The 24,897-nt window shown below is 42.2% G+C and overlaps 1 protein-coding gene across 6 annotated transcripts in view; it reads left to right on the top strand.

Moving 5' to 3' along the window:
* Positions 1 to 24,897, top strand: part of EVC2 (EvC ciliary complex subunit 2) — a 164,273-nt gene that overhangs the window by 126,192 nt on the left and 13,184 nt on the right. For all 6 annotated transcript variants that reach the window (XM_043544659.1, XM_037898083.2, XM_037898082.2 and 3 more), the window contains 3 exons: positions 6,790 to 7,017; positions 11,081 to 11,292; positions 14,476 to 14,563. In XM_043544659.1, the coding sequence (XP_043400594.1) occupies positions 6,790 to 7,017; positions 11,081 to 11,292; positions 14,476 to 14,563 (528 nt within the window). The remainder of the gene's footprint in view (positions 1 to 6,789; positions 7,018 to 11,080; positions 11,293 to 14,475; positions 14,564 to 24,897) is intronic.

Genomic DNA, 24,897 nt, shown 5'->3' with positions numbered 1-24,897 from the left:
GCATTAGGAGAAGGCCACAGCTGGAGATGGGACATTGTGGGGTTGGTCAGGGCCTCTGAGGTGGCATGGAACATTCTCTTTTTCTCAGACACTTGGCTGGCTGGTTCTTGCTCACATGCTCAGGGTCTAACTGATAGCCATATGTAGGGTCGGAAAGGAATTTTTTCCTAGGTCAGCTTCATGGTGGACCTTGTTTGTTTGTTTTTTTGCCTTCCTCTTCAGCATAGGGGTGCGGGTCACTTGTCAGGATTATCTGGGTATATGTCACATAATTCTTTCCCTGCCATTGCAGGGGCTTTGGCTTCTGGTGCATCTTAGTCTCTCCTATACTCTGCCTGTGGCACATAATATTCTAGTTTCCTGTGAATGGTAATACTCTAGTTTCATTTCAGTTGGGTTAATGTGCAGGTGCTGAATGGTGCTATACAGGAGGTCAGACTAGGGCCCGGTCTACACTGCAAAATTAGGTCAACATAAGAACATCAGAATGGCCATACTGAGTCACACCAAAGGTCCATATAGCCCAGGGTCCTGTCTTCTGACAGCGGCCAATGTCAGGTGCCCCACAGGGAATGAACAGACCAGGTAATCACCAAGCGATCCATCCCCTGTTGCCTGTTCCCAGCTTCTGGCAAACAGAGGCTAACGACACCATCCCTGCCCATCCTGGCTAATAGCCATTGATGGACCTATCCTCCATGAATTTATCTAGCTCTTTTTTGAACCCTGTTATCGTTTTGGTCTTCACAACATCCTTTAGCAAAGAGTTCCACAGCCATAAACTGTGTTAGGTCAATTTAATAATGTATGTTTCTACACTATCAAGTCCCTTCCGTCCACCTAAGTGGCCTGTAAAATCTACTTCTGTATTCCACCTCCACGAGAGGCATTGTGCTTGTCAACACGGGGATAGTGTAGACACTGCGTTGAATAATTCGAATGAATTGGCCTCCAGAAGGTGTCCCACAGTGCTCCTCTGTGACCACTCTGGAGAGCACTTTCAACTCCACTGCACATCAGTCAGATACACAGGAAACAACAGCGCCACTGTTAGAGCCCTGGGAACTTTTAAAGGTTCAATTCCTGTTTGATCTGCGTGGAGAGCTGATCAGCACAGCTGGAGCACATGGAGACTCAAGGCTGGAAATGCGCTCTAGCATGCAGTACACAAGAGGTGCTGGATCTTATTGCTGTGTGGGGAAAAGAGTCTGTGCAGGCAGAGCTCTGATCTAGTGGTCCCTTCTGGCCTCAAACTCCATCACCACAGCATATGTAGACACACCTGCGTTAGCTTTGATCTATCTAGCATGGGTACGGATAGCAGTGAAGCTGTGGCAGCACAGGCTAGCTGCTCAAGTACATACCCAACTCATGCTGCCGCAGCTTATCTGCTCTTGTTGTTTGAGCTAATTACATCAGAGCTCTCTACATGTGCTGTAACCACACTTCTGATTGCAGCATAGACATACGCTAAGAAAACGTTCAATTTTTTTGCCTCGGTATTGAAGTAAGGCACAGTCCTGCCACCTGGCCTTTCTTACACAGCTAGTTCATAAGTAAGAGTATCTTGAAATAACATTCTGAATTTTGAAAGGAAGTTCACTTTGACAAGATAAAAATTCTGATTCATGGTGGAACTGGCTGTCTTGTATAATCTAAATCAAAGTCCTGATTTGCATGATGTTTTGCGGAAGTTTTTATCTTTATTTGATTTTCTATCAGGGCTGCTGGAATGCAGCATACATCTCTGAATGCTCATGAACAGCTGAATTGTGAGGATATGAAAGAAATGGTAAAGTTATTAGCATTTCAATGGAAAGCATTGTGCAGAGACCAAAGGGCCTCAATTCCATTTTAACAGGTTTCTTACCTTTCTGCAAAGAAAATACAGACTTTTCTATTGTTTGAGTCCTCCCTTATACAAACCGAGATAAAATGATAAAAATGAGAAACGGGTAAGTCTGGGCCCAGACTGAGATACTTGGGCTGTTCTCCAGATACCAGAGGCAGCTCAGATTTGTCCATAGAGCTCCAAGGTTTGCCCATGCACTTTCCACTTTCTCTCCCATTTTCTACCACAGTAGTTCAGCAATCCTGCTTTAGCCTTTAGCATCCTGGCTTTGCAAGATAATTTGGGGGGCAGGAGTGAGCAGTAGTCTTCCCACTCACTCGCTCCTCCTGCCCCCAATCCTTCTTCATGTATGAGATGAAAAATTGTGGGGGGGGGGGGATTGTTGCCTTAATGAATGAGAGCAGCTGCTGAGCTACTTCCCTTCTCCACTCTGACAGAGACAGTCAAACAGATCACTAGAAAACAAGCCCACATAGTGCATGCACCATGTGTAAGGAGACCGCAGGAGCCACAACAGGAGGGCTCTGCCACTATTATTCCCAGCCTGCAGACCCTTGCTCTGCCAGGAGGAAGGTGCTGAGAATATGGACTTACTTGTTGGGCCTCCCACACCAGTGGATGTGCTCTGCAAGGGCATGTCTTTTCAGCCCATAGGACTCAGTAAACTGGATTGTCCTCACTGGTCAAGGCCTCTCCAAAGTAAGTCTAAAAACTTCCCCCAATGTCCTAGTCCAGTCTGCTTCTGGAGGAGAAAGGCCCAGGTCCCATCGCGAATTCTTTAGGGTATGTCTACACTGCGATAAAAAACTCTGCTGCACAGAGTCTGAGTCTGGGTCAGCTGAATCAGGCTTTGGGGCTAAAAACTGCAGTGTATATGTACGACCCACCCCCCTGCAGGGTCTGAGAGCCTGGCTCTGGCTCGAGTCCAAATATCTACACTTCAATTCTATTGCCCAGCGAGCCCAAGTCAACTGACTTGGGTCAGTCGCGGCCGTGTCACTGATCTTTTATTGCAGTGTAAACATACCCTAAGTGGACAGTGGAGCCATTTAACATCATTTTGGAGTCTCCTCCTTCACAAGAGGAGTATCTGGGGGGTCTCTGAAGGACGTTTCCCTCTGCTTCTTCCTCTGCCAGTACTGAGACCTACTGTGGTTATGTTTGTTTTTTTTAATGTGTTTCAGTATTGTAAAGAAGCATTTGTGCAGCTTGGCAATTTCCCCCCCATGTTGAGCGGTCTGCACCATTGTAAACATCTGACACACTCCAGCTGCCCCTTTGCAAAACTGTCTGATCTTCTTGAGATGCACACAGGTACAGAGAAAGTATCGACTGCACAGTTGGAAAAAGATTATCATGAAACAACTCTTCTCTATTCCTGTCACGGAAAAATGTGGTAAACTGAATATAGGGCATAAGCAAAGACAAAACAGTACCAACTCCACTCATTCAAAAACCATGAGCTGGGCCCCAAAATCATGCAGTTTTTAAAAATAATAAATGCTGCATTCTTTTTGTTTTCCTTCTGGTAAATTTTTCAAGCTTTTCTCTACAACCATGAGGATTTAAAATTGTATTATTTTAACAAAAACCTAGATTCCTATGTAATCACTGGATTCCAGGAGCTGGGTTTTTAATGAAAAGCATCAACAATCACAAGACTCACAATGAAACCATGGGAATTGACATCACTGTATCACCACAGCCAGTCCAGTTTATTTCAAAGTAAACTTCCCTGATAGTCTAGAACCAGAGTTTATATTTGGTCCCATGTGACCATCAAAATCGAGGCCCTCATAAATTCCACAATACTGTGAAATTATGAAAGCAGCATTTATATTAAGCCTCCTTTTCATTTCTGGGCCACTAGCTAAGGGCTGCAGAATCTACAGGTTCTGTGGGGAGGGAAGGGACAATTTCATATTTTCCAGCTATTTTCCCCATGTTTGCTTTGTTTTATTGTTTAAGATAGAGATTTATATTGAATAATAATATGATTAAGATACATTTTTCTGTCTGTTAAGGCAGAATTATGCTAGTAATATCTAGAAGGTACCTGTTGCATGCACCTTGCCTCTTTAACAGGGCTCTGTATTGCTAGGCTTAGTTGATGATGGTCAGAAGAATTTTCTGCAGATAACTTTCTTCCTCTTGTGTTCAAGGACATCCCATATAATTCAGTAGAAATTTTAGATAATGTCACGTGAATCCTCTTGAATAAGATTCGGTTAAAATCACATTTTGAATTTAGCTTTATATATTGGATAACAAAATTTGAATGATATGCAATCCACTCTCAACAGCAGTCTTGTCAGTAATAATGCCAGAGAAAAATTCATGTGCATCACATTATCTGTGTGTCATTTTAGGGCTCTGAAAAACCTTGTGACAGTCTGTTAAATTATTCTTAAAAGGTAATCAATGGGGTTAATATAATGTTTAATATAATTATGATTAGCATAAATAGACAGGTGATATAGTTATGAAGTTTGAGAATAACTACGCCTTGTCTCTGTTCATTAGTGCAGAGATAACTAGGGATATAGAGCCAGTTCCTCAGCTGGTGTAAATTGTAATTACCATTGACTTCAGTCTAGGCTTTAGGCTATTCCAGTGTACACCAGTTGAGGATCAGGCCTATAGACTCCTTCGCATGTTAACACACAATTCCCATTCCAATTAACAGGAGTGGTGGGCTCACCAAAAGGAGACAATCCAACAAAATGTCTTACTGGGGAGAAGGAAGGATTTATATTAATTTGAAACACCTTGGAATTAATTAGCTAACTTTAAACAAAACTCCTTTGAAATACAGTAACTTTAATATTTTATAACTTGAAACTTTTATGGTGCCTTACATCTGAGAATCTCAGAGCACTTCAAAAGCAATAATTGTGTCCTTGGATGATGATGATTGATTAAATCATTGGATTAGGAATGTATTATTCCTGTTTTACAGACAGGTGAACATACATAGAGAGATTAAGGCCCAAATATTCAAGTGTCTGGTAATTTGAAATGCCTCAGGTGTTGGGTTCCTGACTTAAGATACCAAGCTCCTGATTTTGGAGGTGTTGAGCAGCTCCCACTGACTTCAATTGATTTTTTTGGCAGCTATGAACATCAAGGCCTCCATATCTATTGTGCATCTGAAAACCTAGGCACCAAAAGTCAGTGGACAATTTTGAAAATTTGGACCCATGTGAATTGCTCAAAACCATAAAGGAAGACTGCGAGGCAGAAATTGGTCTAGAATTCAGATCTCTTGATTCCCTGTGCTTTAACCACAAGATCGCTGTCTCACACACAATACCCAGAATTACTACTAAACTTGGGTATTTTCTGAACGCATCCATCATTAGATGAAAAAAACCTCCTCTGACATACTTTTATCCACTAGACATTGGATCTTTTTTTCCCCATTATCTGTACTGTGACATACACAGAGATTTTTTTAGTCTCAAGTAAGGCAGAAATAGGAGAGAAGTAACCATCTGAGAACTTTCAGAGTAACAACCGTGTTAGTCTGTATTCGCAAAAAGAAAAGGAGGACTTGTGGCACCTTAGAGACTAACCAATTTATTTGAGCATGAGCTTTCGTGAGCTACAGCTCACTTCATCGGATGCATACTGTGGAAATTGCAGAAGACATTATATACACAGACACCATGAAACAATACCTCCTCCCACCCCACTCTCCTGCTGGTAATAGCTTATCTAAAGTGATCATCAGGTTGGGCCATTTCCAGCACAAATCCAGGTTTTCTCACCCTCCGCCCCCCCACAGACAAACTCACTCTCTTGCTGGTAATAGCCCATCCAAAGTGACTACTGTCTTCACAATGTGTATGATAATCAAGGTGGGCCATTTCCTGCAGAAATCCAGGTTCTCTCACCCCCTCACCCCCCTCCAAAAACCACACACACAAACTCTCTCTCCTGCTGGTAATAGCCTATCCAAAGTGACCACTCTCCTTACAACCTGCATGAAAATCAAAGTGGGCCATTTCCAGCACAAATCCAGGTTTTCTCATTCCCCCACCCCCATACACACACAAACTCACTCTCCTGCTGGTAATAGCTCATCCGAAGTGACCACTCTCCCTACAATCTGAGAACTGAATCCAAGTCAAGGTAATTGAACGATCCCATCCCACATGGTGTTGCAAAGAAGCAGACATAGGCTAATGCAGGCATGGGGAAGAACATAAATATGTTCAAGGTTCCAGACGTGGCTACAGTCAGGTACCATAATCACTGGTGGCAATAAATTCATCCAAAACATATTAAAGTTTTTGAGATGTCTCCTATGAGTCTCCCATTCTGCAATAGTTACTTTATGTTTTTATTATTTGTACTACACTAGCACTGGGAGGCCAGGGTTGTGCTAAACTAAAATACAGTCCCTTCCCAAGAAAGCCTATGGTTTAAATTTAATACAAGAGACTGCCATGGATGGGACAAAAAGACAGGGAGAGCACAGGGGACTGTTCTACACAGCAATAGAAACAGTAAAAGTTTCAAGGTTCTGCAATGATAGTAATGCACTTAAAAAGTTGTCACTTACCTTAAATACCGATACTTCAGCATTATACAGTGTTTTCCCAAGTATAGTGAATTGTGAGACTTACATGAAATTCCGCGGCAATGTTATCTAAGGCAAACTTATGTATATGACCACTGTAGCTAAGAAATCTGAATTTTGTTTTAAAGAAAATAAATATTTTAGAAAAAAAATAATATTTTTATGTGTTGAGTAATGTGCAAGAAATGACTGTTCTTTTTCTCTCTCCTCCTCTTCCCCCCACCCCGGATAATTTCCTTGCGTATTATGTCAATCATGTGGCAGCCAAATAATTATATATTTTTGAAAACCCTAGAAAAGCTTATCAGGTTTTTGCTGATTTTATTACATTTGGTGTTTCATTATTTTCCAGGTCCATAATGAGCTGCTGCTTGAAAAGGAGCATCAGTTGCATTCTCGGGAGAATAAACTTGGAGAGTCCATTGCTGCTGTACAGTTCCAAAAGACTGATAAGAAGTCCAGAACATTGGAGATTTACACTGCTATCATAAGTGTACAAGCTTTGCTTCTGGAAGAATTGAGCACATCAAAAATACTGTCAGAATCAGAATGTACCCAGATTTTAGAGGCACATAGTCCTGTAAGTAACAAAGTGCTGAGAAGGGTAAACTGTTCATGGGCCAGATCATCAGCTGGTGTAGCTTCATTGACTGCAATCAAACTAGGTTGATTTATACCAGCTGAAAATTTGGCCCGTTATTTATATAGTTTTGGCAGGGTGTGTGTGTGTGCATTTATATGAAAGCTTTCTGTGAAAGAAATACAGATAGAAAGTTACAATTCTGTTTAAACAGAAGATATGAATATTATAGCTAGAAAGATAATATTATTTATTATTTATATTACAGTAGCACCAATAGGTCCCAATTGATATCACAGCCTCTCTTGATAAGATGAAGTAATATTTTTAATGGGTAACTAACTAATATTTCATTCTCTTGATCAAACAGTAAAGGGCAGGGGAGTAACTTAGAGCGAAGACTGGTAAACAATTTTCATGACCAGCTTGCAAAGTTTGTCACATTTGTGGTAGTGAGAGGTACGTGATAAATTGCACAGTCATCTGATAAGCTTGAGTTATTGTGCACACAGAGTATATCCAGTCTATCTCTGGCGCTCTCTCTTGTTGTGCATGTGCACACAGTTTAAATAACAAAAACTTCAGAAAAAGCTTTTGCTTCCTTTTGTCAAATTTTTACAGATTTGGCAGTTTCAAAATCCTGTTGGGTTTTTTTAGTTCTATGCTATATAGTCATAGGGAAGTGTGGGTTTGTTTGTCTCCCATTTGTGACTATCAAAGTGGGAATTGGCAGAGCATTGAAGCAGAAGAAACAGAATGGGTTTTTAAAAGTTAAACCTTTTTGCTAGAGGGCATCATTAGACAGATATCACTGTGAAAACTCCAATTTAAAATTTAATACTGTCCTCTCCAGAGAGCCTTTCTTAAAGTGACAGTATGTTAGTTTAAACATGCTGTTCTGAGTTTGTTTAATGAAATAGTGTATTAAAACTGTAATAGCTATGTACAGTGACAAGAGAAATAAGATCAATGCTGATAAAGCATTAAAAGTAATTTCATTTGGTTTACTGCCTGTTTTGAAATCTTTGCTGGGATACCTACAAAAAAGCCATTGTTGTGCTGAGACCACTGTCTGTCGTGCTGACCAATGATATTTCATTGTTTCCTTGTACTTCTCCATCTGTCTGTCTGTGTCCCTCTGTCTCTTATGTTATACTTATATTGTAAGCTCTTTGGAGTAGGGGCCTCCTTTTTGTTCTGTGTTTGTACAGCGCCTAGCACAATGGGGTCCTCATCCTTGACTGGGACTCCTAGGCACTGCAAAAATACAAATAATACAATAATTACAACAGTGTAACAGGATGCAGAGACACTACCCGGTTGCTAATACACAAAGGGTTAACTACAGCACTTGCACAGGTGTTCAGAGGAAGGGGTATAAATAGGGCTGCTGGAGACATAGAAGAGAGAGAGAGAGAGAGAGTAGGTAGGGTTTCTTATCCAGGCTGTGAGTACTGGGTTGAGCCCTAGATTGGGGAAGTTTCTGTTGGTTACTATTTGTGCTTATGCTACCTGTTTTGCTTGGTTTATATAGATTGTCTCCTGCTGAATAAACTTCCCTGCCTGTCACTACATTTTTTAAGGTCTTAGAAACCTGTTAATTAAAAACCACTAACACCACATCAGATGATCGCTTGTAACTCTATTGATGTTACCATTCAGTAGAACAAATTAATGGTTAACTGTACGTTAACTTCATTAATCTCTCTACAAATAGCATGTTTTTATTTCCAGCACTAGCAGTTAGTCTGCATTTGTTATTTGTGTTATAGATGTGCATAGGCCCCATTGTATTAAGTGCTGAACATAGATAGGGTGACCAGACAGCCTGTTTTTAAAGGGACAGTCCTTTATTTAAGCCCTCCTGCAGATGTTCTGACTTTTTCTTAAAAACAGGCAAATTGTCCCATATTTTCTGTCTCTTCATCTCCCTCCCCCACACCCCACCCCCATCAGTACTGGCAGACCCTGCTGCTGGCCAGATCCCTGCTCACCAGCCTCCTGCCCACCAGTGGTGAGTGTGGCGGGGGGGAGGGGTCCAGTAGCTGACAATGAGGATGGGTATGCAAGGCTGGTGTCGGGGCGAAGATGTAGCGTGCGGGGCCGGTCGCTCCCCCCTGCTGGTCTGCCAGTGCAGCCCCCACTGTGTGCCAGATCTTGGCCAGCGCTGCATGTACCAAAGCCCTGCACAGCACTGGCATGGGGAAGCCTCTCCGCCCCCCAGCTAAGCTCTGGAATGGCGCGGGGAGGGTCAGGAAGCGATTTCCAGCGGGTTCAACCCCCCCCCCAAACCTGCAGGCTCCACAGCAGCCCCTGGGGCAGAGGCTTAACACCCTCTTCACACACACACACCCCACCCTGGGTTCTTCCCCCAGGGAGCATGGAACTGTTCTGTCCCCTAGGCACCCTCCCCTGCTGAGTCACCTCTCTGGCTGGATTCGCTGAAGCCCCTGCAGTCAGGTTCCCTGGGCTCTGATGCACAATGCATCCTTAGGGCTTAACCCCTTCCTGCCCATGCTGTAGATGGAGGCAGGTGGGTTACGTCAGTGGCCAGCAGCAGCCTAGAAGTGTTAGCTGCCTTTCAACACTGTGCATGCGGGCAGGAAGAGACAAGCTGCTTCCAGCCACATGGAGGGCAGAGGGAGGGGGAGGGGGAGGGGGAGGGGGAGGGAGAAGAGATGAGCTCTGCAAAGACATGGGCCAGGTCATCCCTTCCCCATCTCCTCCACCCCTGCAGCTGAAAACAGCTCCTGTCTCTTCCCTCCCGCACAGTGCCAAAAGGCTGCTGCTGGCCACATTCTGGTGTGAACTCTGGCAGAAATTTGGGGGGCGAGGGGGCATGTGACTCTGCGCATCTTTCCATGTGTTGCCTTGGGAAGATGTGGCGCCAGGTACCAGGAGAGACAGGTGTCCCGGGGACCCAAACGGGCATGGAGAGCGGAGAGTGCCGGGCAGGAAGGGTCGGGTCAATTGGTCACCCCCCATGTGTGAGAGAGGTGTGTGGGAGTGTGTGTCACCTCTCCCTGAGTGAACCCTAAAGCCTTAAAGATAAGTAGGTAAATAAAAAGAATCCAGCTACACAGTATTTCTTTTTAACAGGGGCTTAGTCAACTTGATGTTAATTTGACTATTTGTACTGCATAGTTCTGATTGAATGCCGTTGAACTCGCTTGAATGCAAGTAATTTTACCAGGTGTCCAGTATTCAGCCTAGGGAAATATGGTCACCCTAAACATACACCTAGTTAGGGATAGTCCTTGCCCTTATGATCTTAGTCTTCGCAGAGAAAGCATACAAAGGATGGGAGAAAGGAAATATTTATCTTCTCTACTTTACAGATCGGTAACAGAGGCACAGAGATCTTAAGTGACTTGGCCATGGTCAGAAAGGAAGTCTGTGGCAGAACTAGGAACTGAACCCCATCTCCTTAGTCCTAGTCTAATGGCTTAACCACACAGCTATCCTGATTTCATATTAATTATGCAGTTAAGACAAGGATTTTTTAAATGACACTATTAAGCTAGGTCTCCTAAATAGTTTCTGGGAAGGGTTCTTGTTTGAGTGTAGAGATATTGTTTTGTTACTCTGATTTTGTTATGTTGAGTAGTGGTAAATATTTTCCAATTTGAAACCTATTTAGTATTAGTAGTTGATTCAGCATAACTAAAAACTGTCTGCATGAATTTCTCACATTGTGTTTCAGTAATTTTACCCTGCTAAAAATGAGGTAGCTGTCTGATCTTTCAATCTTAGCCATATGGATATTATACATTCCAAGTGTCTCCTACATTGCAAGGTTTCAGACATATTGCCCTTTAGCACAGCAACGATTTACTGATATCTTTAAGCATTGTTCTGATGCTCATTGCATACTAGTCATGTTTAGCGAAGCCATCACAATGAACTGGAAAGTGTAGTGATCACAAGCGATTGGAAAGAATGAGAACAGAATAAAGTAATATTGCAAACCAATGATGCCATATTTTTCTTGACTCCAAATGAAAATTGTTCTTCCAAGGTGAATTGTGAATTGTTCTTATCATTGTACATTTTCAAACTCTAGGAGATTGAAGAACTTGACAGAAAGTTGGAATATGAAATGTTACATAAGGAGACGGCTCAGCAGCAGCATCTATTGAACAGGCAGAGATGGACTTCAGACGGATTGGGATTTTCAGATGAAGTTGTGGAAATGAATGCAGAGAGACAGGTGTCTGCTCTGCTGTATCAGGCATTGAATAAGTGTAAGCAATTAGTAAATCTTCATCGGCAAAGGTAAGGCTTTTTGGTATTAAGTATGACAGCCTTTTTCTATATCTTAGTCATTGCAAGCAGTCTTCAGAGAATGTAACATACCATATCGAACCAGCAAGCTAAACGTTCATTCTGTAAACACTTCAGGGCAAGGGTTTTCCTCTTCATGAAGAACACGCTTCTCTGCTGGGGAATTCTGGGCACCACTGCAATATACCCATTCAATAATAATAAATCTGTTGACTGTAAAAATGTATTTGAAATGCAGAGCCTTACCTTACAATCAGTCTCTCTGGGATCAACCAGTGGGCTAATGCTAATACCCCACATTATCAAGCAGGAGACCAGGGTTGGTTCCAATTCAGTCAGGCTCAAGAAAACAGAATGAAAGCCATAGTCTCTGGGAAAATGATTCCAATCAAATGCAAGCCACTTGAATTTCAATTCCACCACCACCCTGCATCCATTTTGCTGCACATTGAACATACTTTTCTGAGTGTTGCTTAGATAATCAAATTGTTCTAGTGAAAGAGGCCATTTTTAGTTACCACCATGAGCAAAACCACCATCTTTTAAAGCAAAGATGTTTCTGCAACAAAAATGTAAAAGTTTTTTTATATTTTTTATGTGGTAATAGCCATCTCGACAAAAGTGTCACAAAGCAAACTGGGTGAGATTTTGCAAAATAAAATAATATCTGTATGAATCACAGAGACCTGCAGACACACACATGCTTTAAGTTTCATGTCGCACTATGAGAGAGAGCTTTGCATTACTAAGTAGGTGTCACTTGGCCTGATTTGTAAGGAGTGGCATTGACAGGCTTCAAAAGGAGTCCTGTCCTCTGACTTCTGGATCAAGAATTTCAGATTGGGTCCTTTGCAGCCTGGGGTATGTGAATCCCCAGAGCTATTTTAATTTTTAAAGGGCCAGACCACAGTGGGCTCTAGAGGAATGTTTCTGTGTCTTGCTGCAGAAGACTGGGGAAAATAAGTAGGTAGGTAGGTCTTTACTCTCCCTCCAGCCCCAGAAGTCCAAGCAAACCAGTCAGCAGGCCCTTTAAAGAAACAGTAAATAGAGCAATCTAACTTTAAAACTTGGTGGAGGCAAAAAGTGTCCAACCCAGTTCCAAATGACTTAGAAAGATTAAAAATTGTCTTTAGGCTTGCGTCTGAAAAAAGAAAATAATCAGTTATGAGTGAGCAACTCTTAGCCTGAGAAAACTCACAACCTGATAAGTAGTGTGTGTGAGCTTTGAAAAGGTCACAGAGGGAGAGGGGAATCAGCTATCTGCATGTGTCAAGGTTCCTCCCCCACTCTGAACGCTAGGGTACAGATGTGGGGACCTGCATGAAAAACCTCCTAAGCTTCTCTTTACCAGCTTAGGTCAAAACTTCCCCAAGGTACAAAATATTCCACCCTTTGTCCTTGGATTGGCTGCTACCACCACCAAACAAATATTGGTTATTGGGGGAGAGCCTTTTGGACACATCTTTCCCCCCAAAATAATTCCCAAAACCTTGCACCCCACTTTCTGGACAAGGTTTTGTAAAAAGCCTCACCAATTTGCCTAGGTGACTACAGACCCAGACCCTTGGATCTTAAGAACAATGAACAATCCTCCCAACACTTGCACCTCCCCTTTCCAGGGAAATGTTGGATAAAAAGCGTCACCAATTTGCCTAGGTGACTACAGACCCAAACCCTTGGATCTGAGAACAATGAAAAAAAGCATTCAGTTTTCTTACAAGAAAATTTTTAATAGAAATAGAAGTAAATAGAAATAAAGAAATCCCCCGTGTAAAATCAGGATGGTAGATACCTTACAGGGTAATTAGATTCAAAACAGAGAGAACCCCTCTAGGCAAAACCTTAAGTTACAAAAAAGATACACAGACGGAAATAGTTATTCTATTCAGCACAATTCTTTTCTCAGCCATTTAAAGAAATCATAATCTAACACGTACCTAGCTAGATTACTTACTAAAAGTTCTAAGACTCCATTCCTGGTCTATCCCCGGCAAAGACAGCATATAGACAGACTGAGACCCTTTGTTTCTCTCCCTCCTCCCAGCTTTTGAAAGTATCTTGTCTCCTCATTGGTCATTTTGGTCAGGTGCCAGCGAGGTTACCTTTAGCTTCTTAACCCTTTACAGGTGAGAGGAATTTACCTCTGGCCAGGAGGGATTTTAAAGGGGTTTACCCTTTCCTTTATGACAGCATGTGTTGAAGATGTTTCAGATCTGAGTTTTGTAACTCATGCTCTGCACACTTGCTGAGTAGCAGGAGACTATTGCTCTTCGTTTTTCTGACTCTGTTTTTTATTACACCACTCCAAGTCTCATTTCTTCTTCAGTTCCAGCATTAAAGTCTCCCAGAAGTAGAAGATTGTCTTCACTGGGTATAAATTTGATTGTCATCCAAATCAGAACAGAACTGTTCTTCTATTTCCCCTGTGCTGCTCATAGTTGGTGTACAGGCTCTGATAAGAGTCTTAAAGATGTCACTTTCTTTGCTCTGTTCTGAAGATCTGCTGGAAAGGCAAAGTGTCAAACATTAACACCCTTGAAAGAGCGAAAACAACCAGCATTGAGGTAGTGGTTATTAAAGCCCAGCTTAGATGAACAGGTAATGTTATCAGAGTAGGTGCTGATAGACTCCTGAAAAACATCTTCTGTAGTGAGCTGAAACTCAGAAACCACAGGAAGAGTTGTCAACATAAAAACTTTCAGTAGAATCTCAACTCATGCGGCATAAATATAGGGAACATAGAAGACACAGCCAAAGACAGACCTGAATGGAAAGAAACTATCGCTAAAGGTTGTAAATACTTTAAGACAGACGTGAAAACTGATAGAAAAATGGGCCAAGCTTCATGCCAAGTCTTCAGCAGGAGTCTACTCATTCCCATACAACATTTGTTCGTTACCTTGCTCCTTGTATTGGAATATGCAGCCACAACAAAACACATGAGATGCCTTGGTGTCATCAGATATGTTGAACAGTAACACAGCAGGGTCTGGCTCTTGAAGAAAAGTGGAAGAATTGTGGTGTTCTTAGTTTGTTTAAAGAGGTGTGCGGTAAAGCTTTTAACAAAATCTACCAGTAAAATGTTTTCTGAATGGATGAATTTTGGACGTTGATTTCTTATCGCATTAAATACTATGCCTGGGAAGATAATACTAATTTCATCTTTCCCTTCAGCTTACGAGAAGAGCAATGGAATGATGTTGTGCTTGAAGATCTTCTGGAGACTATAGAAATGGATACATTTTTGGCACTTTACAGCCAGGTAAGGGTGTATTTAAATGATTTCCCACTTTTTATCTCTGCTGTATCTGGAAATCAGTTAAGTGAACAAAAAGACTAATTTCTCTGAGATCATAATAGTAAACACTGTGCTCAGTAGTAAATATTTTCCATTGTTTATCATGTCTGTATGCAATTTGCATTTCACTCAGTTTGGACAGTGAAAATTGTCTGGTGAGTTACTTGTGTAGACAGTTTCACTTTCTGGTTTTCATGTGTTAGAACAATGCTGTTGTTTAGGTTTCTGATGCTGCTAGAGAATATTTATATTGAAAAATGTATATGTACACATATAGAGATGTGAATATTCTCCAACAGTATTATGAACATTAATAAACACCATGCTCTCTCTCTTTTTATATATATATATATATATACACGCACATGCTCACACACAGTCATTTAAGAAGAAATAAACAAGTGGCGACATCACAAAACCACATCTTCAGCTAACACTATTCATCACCCCTGTTGGCTGTCTGAGCTTAAATGGCATGGAAAAATGAACTATTGTCCCTCACTCAGAGGTTTTCCCTCCAGGCCATGACTGAGGCATCTGGGCAGTGCTATGAAATTTGGCAGTTTTACTACCTGTGGTGTTCTTAATCCACAGAAAAGACAGCCTCCAGGGCTCTCACTCCGTAATCTTTCACATACACAACAGATTATTTAAACCAATTTTAAAAAACACCAATGGGCTCCTGAAAGTAAAAAGTTTAACAAAATAGCTGTATTTTTAGGAGCCCTGACTTTGGCAATGTCCCTTTAACTATTATCTCTTTAGAGTTAAAGAAACAAATTTCATAATCCACATTCAAATACGTAAAGTCTCAGCCATATTATCTCCCTTCCAAATTTTTCCTCCAAGAAAGACTTGCTGTCTTTTTACTTATAGTTCTTTGGGACTTAAGTCACTTATTCACCACCATGATGCAGGTTATATTGTCCACTTCATCTGTGAATTAACAGAATAGTATATCAACTGTTGATTACTTAGCAAAGGATAAGCATTGTTATGATGATGACAACATACCAGATAACCTGTCTGTTTTTTTTACTAGGTTGTTTTGTGTGTCTTTGACTATGTCTACACTACAGACCCAACAAGCGGAGGTAGCTATGTTGGCCGGAGATGCTCTCCCACCGACATAGCGCTGTCCACACCGATGCTTTTGGTGGTGAAACTTATGTCAGTCAGGCTCGTATGTTTTGCACACCCCTGACCAACAAATGTTTTACCAATAAAAGTGCTGGTGTAGACAAAGTCTTAGTGTGTTTTAAAGCTCATTATTCTGCTGTATGTTTGTGCTCATTGCATATGAAAATGTTTTCTCAAAGTTGTCATGACCAGCATTATCAACCTACTTGTTTTAAATTCAGACATTTTCATTCCCTTTGCTGTGTTTGATTTTCTTCTTTGCTTTTCTGTCTCTAAAACATTTTATCAAACCATCTCCACAGCACGCTGGCTTTGACAGTTTGACATACGGAAAACAGACATGGCTGCCAGTAATCACTGAATTCTATTTTGTCAATAAATTCCCTCCCATTATATTTCCATCTCCACAGCACACATCATACACATTGTAAGGAGAGTGATCACGTTAGATAAGCTATTACCAGCAGGAGAGTAGGGTGCGGGGAGGTATTTTTTCATGCTTTGTGTGTATAAAAAGATCTTCTACACTTTCCACAGTATGCATCCGATGAAGTGAGCTGTAGCTCACGAAAGCTCATGCTCAAATAAATTGGTTAGTCTCTAAGGTTCCACAAGTACTCCTTTTCTTTTTGCGAATACAGACTAACACGGCTGTTACTCTGAAAACAGCACACAGAGTTCACAACATTTTGTCAGGACTCTATTTGTGCAAGTGATAGGAATAAAAGCTTGCAGCCAGAGAAAAAATTTCCGCTGCACACTTTTGTAGATTATTTCCCACAACATTATAAATATTCATGAGATGGTAACTTTTAAGCTTAGTTCTAAATTTGTAAAACTGTAAATTCTGTACATGCTCATAACCTTTTTTTGTAATTTGCACAATACTGATAAGAGACTTTCCAACTTTATTTTTAATAATTTATTTATTCATGGAACAAAATTCTTTTGACAACAACATGAAGCTACATTTTAAGGAACAGCTAAACTTGCATCATCCTTTGGGTGGTTTGTTCAAGTGAGGCCCTTTCTGCTAATCCCTGGTGACAGTATGCTTGGTAATTAAAGATTGCAGGGTACTTTTCCAAGAGAGAAGGAGATAATCTTTTATCCTGTTCAACTTCCCCTTTGTTAATAAAAATGATTAGGGGAATGGAACACATGACTTATGAGGAGAGGCTGAGGGAACTGGGATTGTTTAGTCTGCGGAAGAGAAGAAGGAGGGGGGATTTGATAGCTGCTTTCAACTACCTGAAAGGGGGTTCCAAAGAGGATGGATCTAGACTGTTCTCAGTGGTGCAGATGACAGAACGAGGAGTAATGGTCTCAAGTTGCAGTGGGGGAGGTTTAGGTTGGATATTAGGAAAAACTTTTTCACGAGGAGGGTGGTGAAACACTGGAATGGGTTACCTAGGAAGGTGGTGGAATCTCCTTCCTTAGAAGTTTTTAAGGTCAGGCTTGACAAAGCCCTGGCTGGGATGATTTAGTTGGGGATTGGTCCTGCTTTGAGCAGGGGGTTGGACTAGATGACCTCCTGAGGTCTCTTCCAACCTTGATATTCTATGATTCCTCCCAGCACCTTCTTTGTCCTCACCACAGGACCTTCCTCCTGAAGTCTGTTAATGCTTGTACTCCTCAGTCCTCCAGCAGCATGTCCTCTCACTCCCAGCTCCTTACACGCACACCTCACTAACTGGAGTGACAGCCTTTTTTAAACCAGGTGTCCTGATTAGCCTTAATTAATTCTAGCAGCTTCCCAATTGGCTACAGGTGTCCTAATTGTCTGCTGCTTAATTAGTTCTATAAAGTTCCTGAGTGTTCTGGAATAGTCCCTGTTATCTTACCCAGGGAAAAGGGACCTGCTTAACCTGGAACTAATGTATCTACCTTCAACCACTCTCTTGTAGCCATCTGGCCTGACCCTGTCACAATATTTATTCTGCACCATATGGTGTTGCTGCAAACACAGTGCAGACTTTAAACAGCATAGGTCCACTGTTCCACTATTAGCACTCCCAATATCTTCTCTTGGTTGAATTACAAGCATTTAAATATGCTATTGTCTGATAAACAGACTAATTAGGAGAATAGATTAGAGCTTCAAATTTACCATCATATAGTTTATTTAGCAATTAAGTGGTCTGGGGAATCCACTCAGCATTTGTGGATCAAAACACTAAAACCAGAGGATGAATAGTACAATAGGGTCTCAGTCTTGGTGTTAGCTTGCCATGTTACTGAGCATACATGGGTAAGCATAGTTAGAAGGTGCACAAGACAAGCCAGCTCCTCAATTCCATAGCTCATTTACAGAAGAGTTCTATCCTGAAATGTTCCCTGTTATAGGGAATGCTTTAGGATGTTTGGAGAGGTTGTTCCTTTGTTGCTGTTATCTGGAAGGATCAGAGTTTGGATAAACACTATCTCCACTACAGCTCTAGGCATCTATATCGCTGATAGTGTGTGTTTATTCAGATTCTGTGGCATTTAAAGAGCCAGCGGTTGGTGCATTCACCTAATGCATGATGAAAGGTGGAAAAACAACCCCCTAACAATAGCTGAGTACTACCATTGCTGATTCTCATTCGTTTCAATGGGAACCTTTTCCCCAAATCGATTTTGTCCTTGTGTTAGTTTTTAAAGGAGTTTTCCACGTTTTCTTTCCATGAAAGGTGGTGTCTTTCTTTTGGGGTCTATATGAACTGGAAAGGAGGTCCAAAAGCAAATAAAGACATTTCATAACCCTAGTGACCACAGGAATTAGGAGTCCTGTAGCTTAGCAGTAACTAATTTGCTGATTGAATGGAGGGGGAGAGAATATGGCTCTTCTCTGCTAGTTACCACAGAAGGATGATAGGAAGTTTTGGAGCTCTCTGATACTCTTTGTGATGCTGCTCCAGAAATCTCGCATCACCAGAAAGTAGATGGACTGTGCAGCCAGCTAGAAGGTATTGCCTTCCTGTACAGGCGAGTCTTATTTTACACTGGGGTTACGTTCTGCAGTCAGCGAAAATCGTGTATAGTCAAAATTACATTGAGTGTAATGGCGGGCGGGATCGCCCGCACTACAGGTACAGTATTTGAATTGTTGTTTTTTCTTTTTTTCTTTTTTTTTTCCGACTGCGCAAAGCTGAATTCACGCATGTTAAACTGCAATGAGTTTTGCTGCGTTTCTAACAAGTGGCACAGATGCATTATAAAGCAACTTGGAAAGAACATAGTATGAATTTTTCTAAGTGGAAGTTTCAAAGCATGGTTCAGCAGATGGATAATCTTACTTGTATCTTGTGGTTTCCTCAAACTTAGCACTCTAGCAAGTGAACAAAGTGACCCTGGATATTTACCAGTTTAGTAAGACAAAGACATTTGTGATCAGAAAGAATTTACACCACTTTATTATAATTGAAAATCAGCTATTCTATACAGCATGTGCTTGGAGAATTGAGCTTTAATTTGGTTATATAAAACATAAGCAAGGAGCTGTCCTTTGCTTTGAGCATGCTTGCGTTATTCAGCTTCCACAATAAATGTACAGATACAGCCTTACAGATGTAGTACACAACTAAAATAAAATCCCACTACACAACAGCTATAATAGTAAAAACCCACCAACGCTCTGCCTGCCAACTTGCCATATGCCTGAGAAGAAAGATGAGCCTTGTAGCATGAATAGTCTATTAATAAAACATATAGTGTGACATGTTCCTAGTCTTTGTGTGTTTAATCCTGTGTTATAGAAAGCAAAGCAATAGTGTTGGAAACCATATAAAATCTATGATTTACAATGTATAGAATATAGAATAGAATGGCAAGTTTTAGGCAGCCGTAATTATAGGAGTTGCTACCTCTGCCAGTCATCCATTTTCCTCTTAATGTTAAATGGAATTTTCCCAATTGGGCAAATATTCAGCACTGCCATAAGTGGACAGATCTCCCGCTAAACTTAATGGGCACTCCAGGTGCTCAGCAGCTCTGAAAAAGCAGGCCACTTATTCAGATGCCTAACTTAGACTGCTGTGTTTCAGTGGTTTGGCTCTAGTGTTCCTATTTAGGAAGATTTCCCATTTAAGTCAATGAAAGGTTTGTTTGAGCACAGGATCTTTTGCTGCCCATAGAGAGGTTAGTTTTGAGTAAGCACACAGTTATACTCCCAAGTACTCTAGTTGTTGTTTGTAGATACAACAGATGATACAGGAAGACATTCGTGTGAAAAGGGCAAAGCAAATGTGAAATCACGGCATGGACAGAGCTCATTGATTTTGCATTAGTTGTTTCAACATGTGTTACTCAGTCCAAATCAATGTGATGTCTGTACAGTAGTTCTGCTGTTTTAAATTACAATTTTACATTATTGGTTGTTTTGACTGAATTCAAGAAACACAAACTCCGATGCTGCTGATGCAAGAAACCTCTGGTGTTGTCTGATACAGTTGTTCCCTTGGAGCTACTGTATAGTACTCATATAGCATTGAATTCACCCCATCTTCGAAGTCCAGAGGACTTTATGTAGCCTATCACAGCCTTTGAGTGGTGCATAGAGCATTGAGTAGGTCCTATCAACTGCAGTGAATTTATTTCAAAATATTGCAGTTTTCAACCAAACTTTGCAAGAGTCAGCCTTCTTCTACAGCATGGGGCACGGGTCACTTGCAGGTTTAAACTAGTGTAAATGGTGGATTCTCTGCAACTTGAAGTCTTTAAATCAAGATTTTAGGACTTCAGTAACTGAGCCAGAGGTAATAAGTCTATTGCAGGAGTGGGTGAGCAATGTGCAGGAGGTCAGACTAGATGATCACGATGGTCCCTTCTGCGTAGGGTTGCCAACTTTCTAATTGCACAAAACCGAATGCCCTTGCCCCACCCCTTCTCCAAGGCCCCACCCCACTCACTCCATCCCCACTCCCTCAGTCATTTGCTCTCCCCCACCCTCACTCATTCGCTCATTTTCACCGGGATGGGGAGGGTTCCTTTTCAACCAGCGTGTTCCAGTTGACAACCAGACACCTGGCAACGCTAAATAAGACCCCCACTTGGGCTTTCTGCAGGGATTTAACTCTGGACCTCTCCATCTAACAGTCCATTAGTTCTAACCTCTTTATGTGGTCCAGCCACTCAAAGGGGACTCTAACCGAATGGCTGCCACCCATGCCCTGCTTCTTCACCAAGGGTTCCTCTTCAGTGTGCCCACCCCTGCTTTCCCCTTCTTTGGGGTTCCTTAAATCCCACACCGTCTTTCTCAATCAATCACAGAGTTTCCTGGGGTCTGGTTTCTTTATTTACAAAGTTCCCCCCAAAAAACAAACACAAAACAAATCTTCCACGCTACCTCCTCTCTGAGGTGCTGTCTGAGCAGCCAACTCTATTCTTCAGGGACCACTGCAGGAAATCATCAGCTACAGCCCTCCTCCTAACTCTGCCTTCATGAACAGCCTCAGACCCTTTATAGCCCAGGTGCAGCCCTGCCCCCTTAATTGACTTAGCTGGGAGTACCTGCTCTGGCCCAGGGCAGCTGAACCTAATTTAATCACAGGGGCCAGCCTCGTTGTGACAGGGACAGAGATCTATACTAATGTGGGTTACAGCTGCATGCTGGCATGGGTCAGCAGATCTGCAGCCACCAGAGAGAGAACCCAGTAAGGTGGAAACTGGGTGCCCCAGTCTGGCCCCTATCTAAACATCAGAGTCTCTGGTTTACAGGCCCACTATGATATGGAGGGGAATCTAGCCTGGTGTCCACTGCGGCATCTGAACACCTATCAGGATATATGAACAGCAAGTGTAGTCCTCAAATCAAGGCCTTTGTGCTCCCTGACCAGCAATACCAGCTTAGCACACCCACCCTACTTCCCTCTCGCACATTCATTATTCCCAATTAGTTGAAAGGTGGTGGGGGCATCTGTGGGGGTGCTGTACGCAACCAGAAAACAGAGACACATCAACACTTTTGTGTTCAGGCATATGCTGTGTGCACCTGTTTAGTGGGTGTCACTCTCCTTGTATTTTGACAGAATGTTGACACTTTGCACTTGACAGAAATCATACCGTTACTGAATTCTGCTATATTAGAATACCAGCACATATTTTTCTTCAATCCAAATGATTCTTGATACAGAAAGTTAGGGGTCAGAGAGTGTGAAAAAAGTCTACATCCAAGAACATTTAAGAGTAAACTGCTGAAGGTGAAAGCCAAGAATCATAGAATCATAGAATATCAGGGTTGGAAGGGACCCCAGAAGGTCATCTAGTCCAAGCCCCTGCTCGAAGCAGGACCAATTCCCAGTTAAATCATCCCAGCCAGGGCTTTGTCAAGCCTGACCTTAAAAACCTCTAAGGAAGGAGATTCTACCACCTCCCTAGGTAACGCATTCCAGTGTTTCACCACCCTCTTAGTGAAAAAGTTTTTCCTAATATCCAATCTAAACCTCCCCCATTGCAACTTGAGACCATTACTCCTCGTTCTGTCATCTGCTACCATTGAGAACAGTCTAGAGCCATCCTCTTTGGAACCCCCTTTCAGGTAGTTGAAAGCAGCTATCAAATCCCCCCTCATTCTTCTCTTCTGCAGACTAAACAATCCCAGCTCCCTCAGCCTCTCCTCATAAGTCATGTGCTCTAGACCCCTAATCATTTTTGTTGCCCTTCGCTGGACTCTCTCCAATTTATCCACATCCTTCTTGTAGCGTGGGGCCCAAAACTGGACACAGTACTCCAGATGAGGCCTCACCAGTGTCGAATAGAGGGGAACGATCACCTCCCTCTATCTGCTCGCTATGCCCCTACTTATACATCCCAAAATGCCATTGGCCTTCTTGGCAACAAGGGCACACTGCTGACTCATATCCAGCTTCTCGTCCACTGTCACCCCTAGGTCCTTTTCCGCAGAACTGCTGCCTAGCCATTCGGTCCCTAGTCTGTAGCGGTGCATTGGATTCTTCCATCCTAAGTGCAGGACCCTGCACTTATCCTTATTGAACCTCATCAGATTTCTTTTGGCCCAATCCTCCAATTTGTCTAGGTCCTTCTGTATCCTATCCCTCCCCTCCAGCGTATCTACCACTCCTCCCAGTTTAGTATCATCCGCAAATTTGCTGAGAGTGCAATCCACACCATCCTCCAGATCATTTATGAAGATATTGAACACAACCGGCCCCAGGACCGACCCCTGGGGCACTCCACTTGACACCGGCTGCCAACTAGTCATGGAGCCATTGATCACTACCCGTTGAGCCCGACAATCTAGCCAGCTTTCTACCCACCTTATAGTGCATTCATCCAGCCCATACTTCCTTAACTTGCTGACAAGAATACTGTGGGAGACCGTGTCAAAAGCTTTGCTAAAGTCAAGAAGCAATACATCCACTGCTTTCCCTTCATCCACAGAACCAGTAATCTCATCATAAAAGGCGATTAGATTAGTCAGGCATGACCTTCCCTTGGTGAATCCATGCTGACTGTTCCTGATCACTTTCCTCTCATGTAAGTGCTTCAGGACTGATTCTTTGAGGACCTGCTCCATGATTTTTCCAGGGACTGAGGTGAGGCTGACTGGCCTGTAGTTCCCAGGATCCTCCTTCCTCCCTTTTTTAAAGATTGGCACTACATTAGCCTTTTTCCAGTCATCCGGGACTTCCCCCGTTCGCCACGAGTTTTCAAAGATAATGGCCAATGGCTCTGCAATCACAGCCGCCAATTCCTTCAGCACTCTCGGATGCAACTCGTCCGGCCCCATGGACTTGTGCACATCCAGCTTTTCTAAATAGTCCCTAACCACCTCCACAGAGGGCTGGCCATCTCTTCCCCATTTTGTGATGCCCAGCGCAGCAGTCTGGGAGCTGACCTTGTTAGTGAAAACAGAGGCAAAAAAAGCATTGAGTACATTAGCTTTTTCCACATCCTCTGTCACTAGGTTGCCTCCCTCATTCAGTAAGGGGCCCACACTTTCCTTGGCTTTCTTCTTGTTGCCAACATACCTGAAGAAACCCTCAGAACTCAGTCATAATTCTTTTGGCATCTATGTATATATACATTATTGAATTAAATGACTTACTGAAGGCCCTCTCACTTTTAGGGAAGGGGGATGGTGGTTCATAGGCTGAAATAAGAATTTTATTCCTACCTTAATCCTCAGTGGTTCTTGCAAGATTTCATAAGAGCCAACGGTGTCCAAAACCATCACACAAAGTTCAAGATAGATTTTTTTTTTTCCGCTGCCCATCATCATATCTGAGCACCTTCTGTGTAAAACTGATAGTATTAGTGAAGTCCCTGGCTCTGCTCCCTTTTCAGGGTAAAATTTCTGCTTGGGGTAGGATTATGTTTTAGTCTGGTTCATTGATTATTAGTTTAATTTTGTTTGCATCTTTGATTTTGGGTTGACTGTTGTGCGTGTTTGTTTTTTAATAGAGGTAGAAGGGGAGTAAATGTGGAGTGTTGTCCTTATGATAGAAAGGCTTACTCTGCAAAACCTTCCCTTTTCTGAGAATCCTAACAATAGTCAAACTCTGGATTTGCCTGATCTCTTCTGCAAATTCATTCTATACTGCTGTATAAAATTCCTGTTACAGAGAAGAGTGAGACTTCTAACAGCAGCTGTAACATTTTGAATCCTCTCAGGACAAAGAAATTGATTTTGGCTGTTTTCCTGTTCTGTATTCACTTGTTCCTGGCGGTTTCTTGTGCCTGTGACCTGGCTTTGGTACTAATCTCCCGCATCTGCTACACACAGGCTGGTAAACAGTGCAAAAGTGGTGCTGGCTTTCTAAGGACTCCGGGGGATTATCACAGGAGTGCTTGTGCTAGCAGTGGGTGGTTTAGAACAGCTATAACTGATGGGAGCTGGCCCAGTGTTCCTATGGCCGATCTACTGGGAGCAGATAGAGGAGCTGAATAGGATAGTGAGAGGGAATGGCAGTTAATAATTGTTAGAACGGCACATTATTGCTACATTTACGCAGTGGGACATTTCCTGAACACATGGTATTGCCCTCCCCCCATCCTCACTAACTCCTCTCATATTGTCCAATGCAGCATCCTTTGTGGTGGTCATTTAATTTGTTGTTTTAATCTAGCCCCAGGTTTTCAAAGTGCTATAGATTTTTGTACTGAAATACACAGGATCACTGTCGAAATTATCAGGTGGATGCTGGAGTTTTCACAGC

Source organism: Chelonia mydas, chromosome 4 (assembly GCF_015237465.2).
Source record: "Chelonia mydas isolate rCheMyd1 chromosome 4, rCheMyd1.pri.v2, whole genome shotgun sequence".
NCBI lineage: Eukaryota > Metazoa > Chordata > Testudines > Cheloniidae > Chelonia > Chelonia mydas.
The sequence above is the reverse complement of the archived record's forward strand: the minus strand, read 5'-3'. Positions and strand labels throughout refer to the sequence as shown.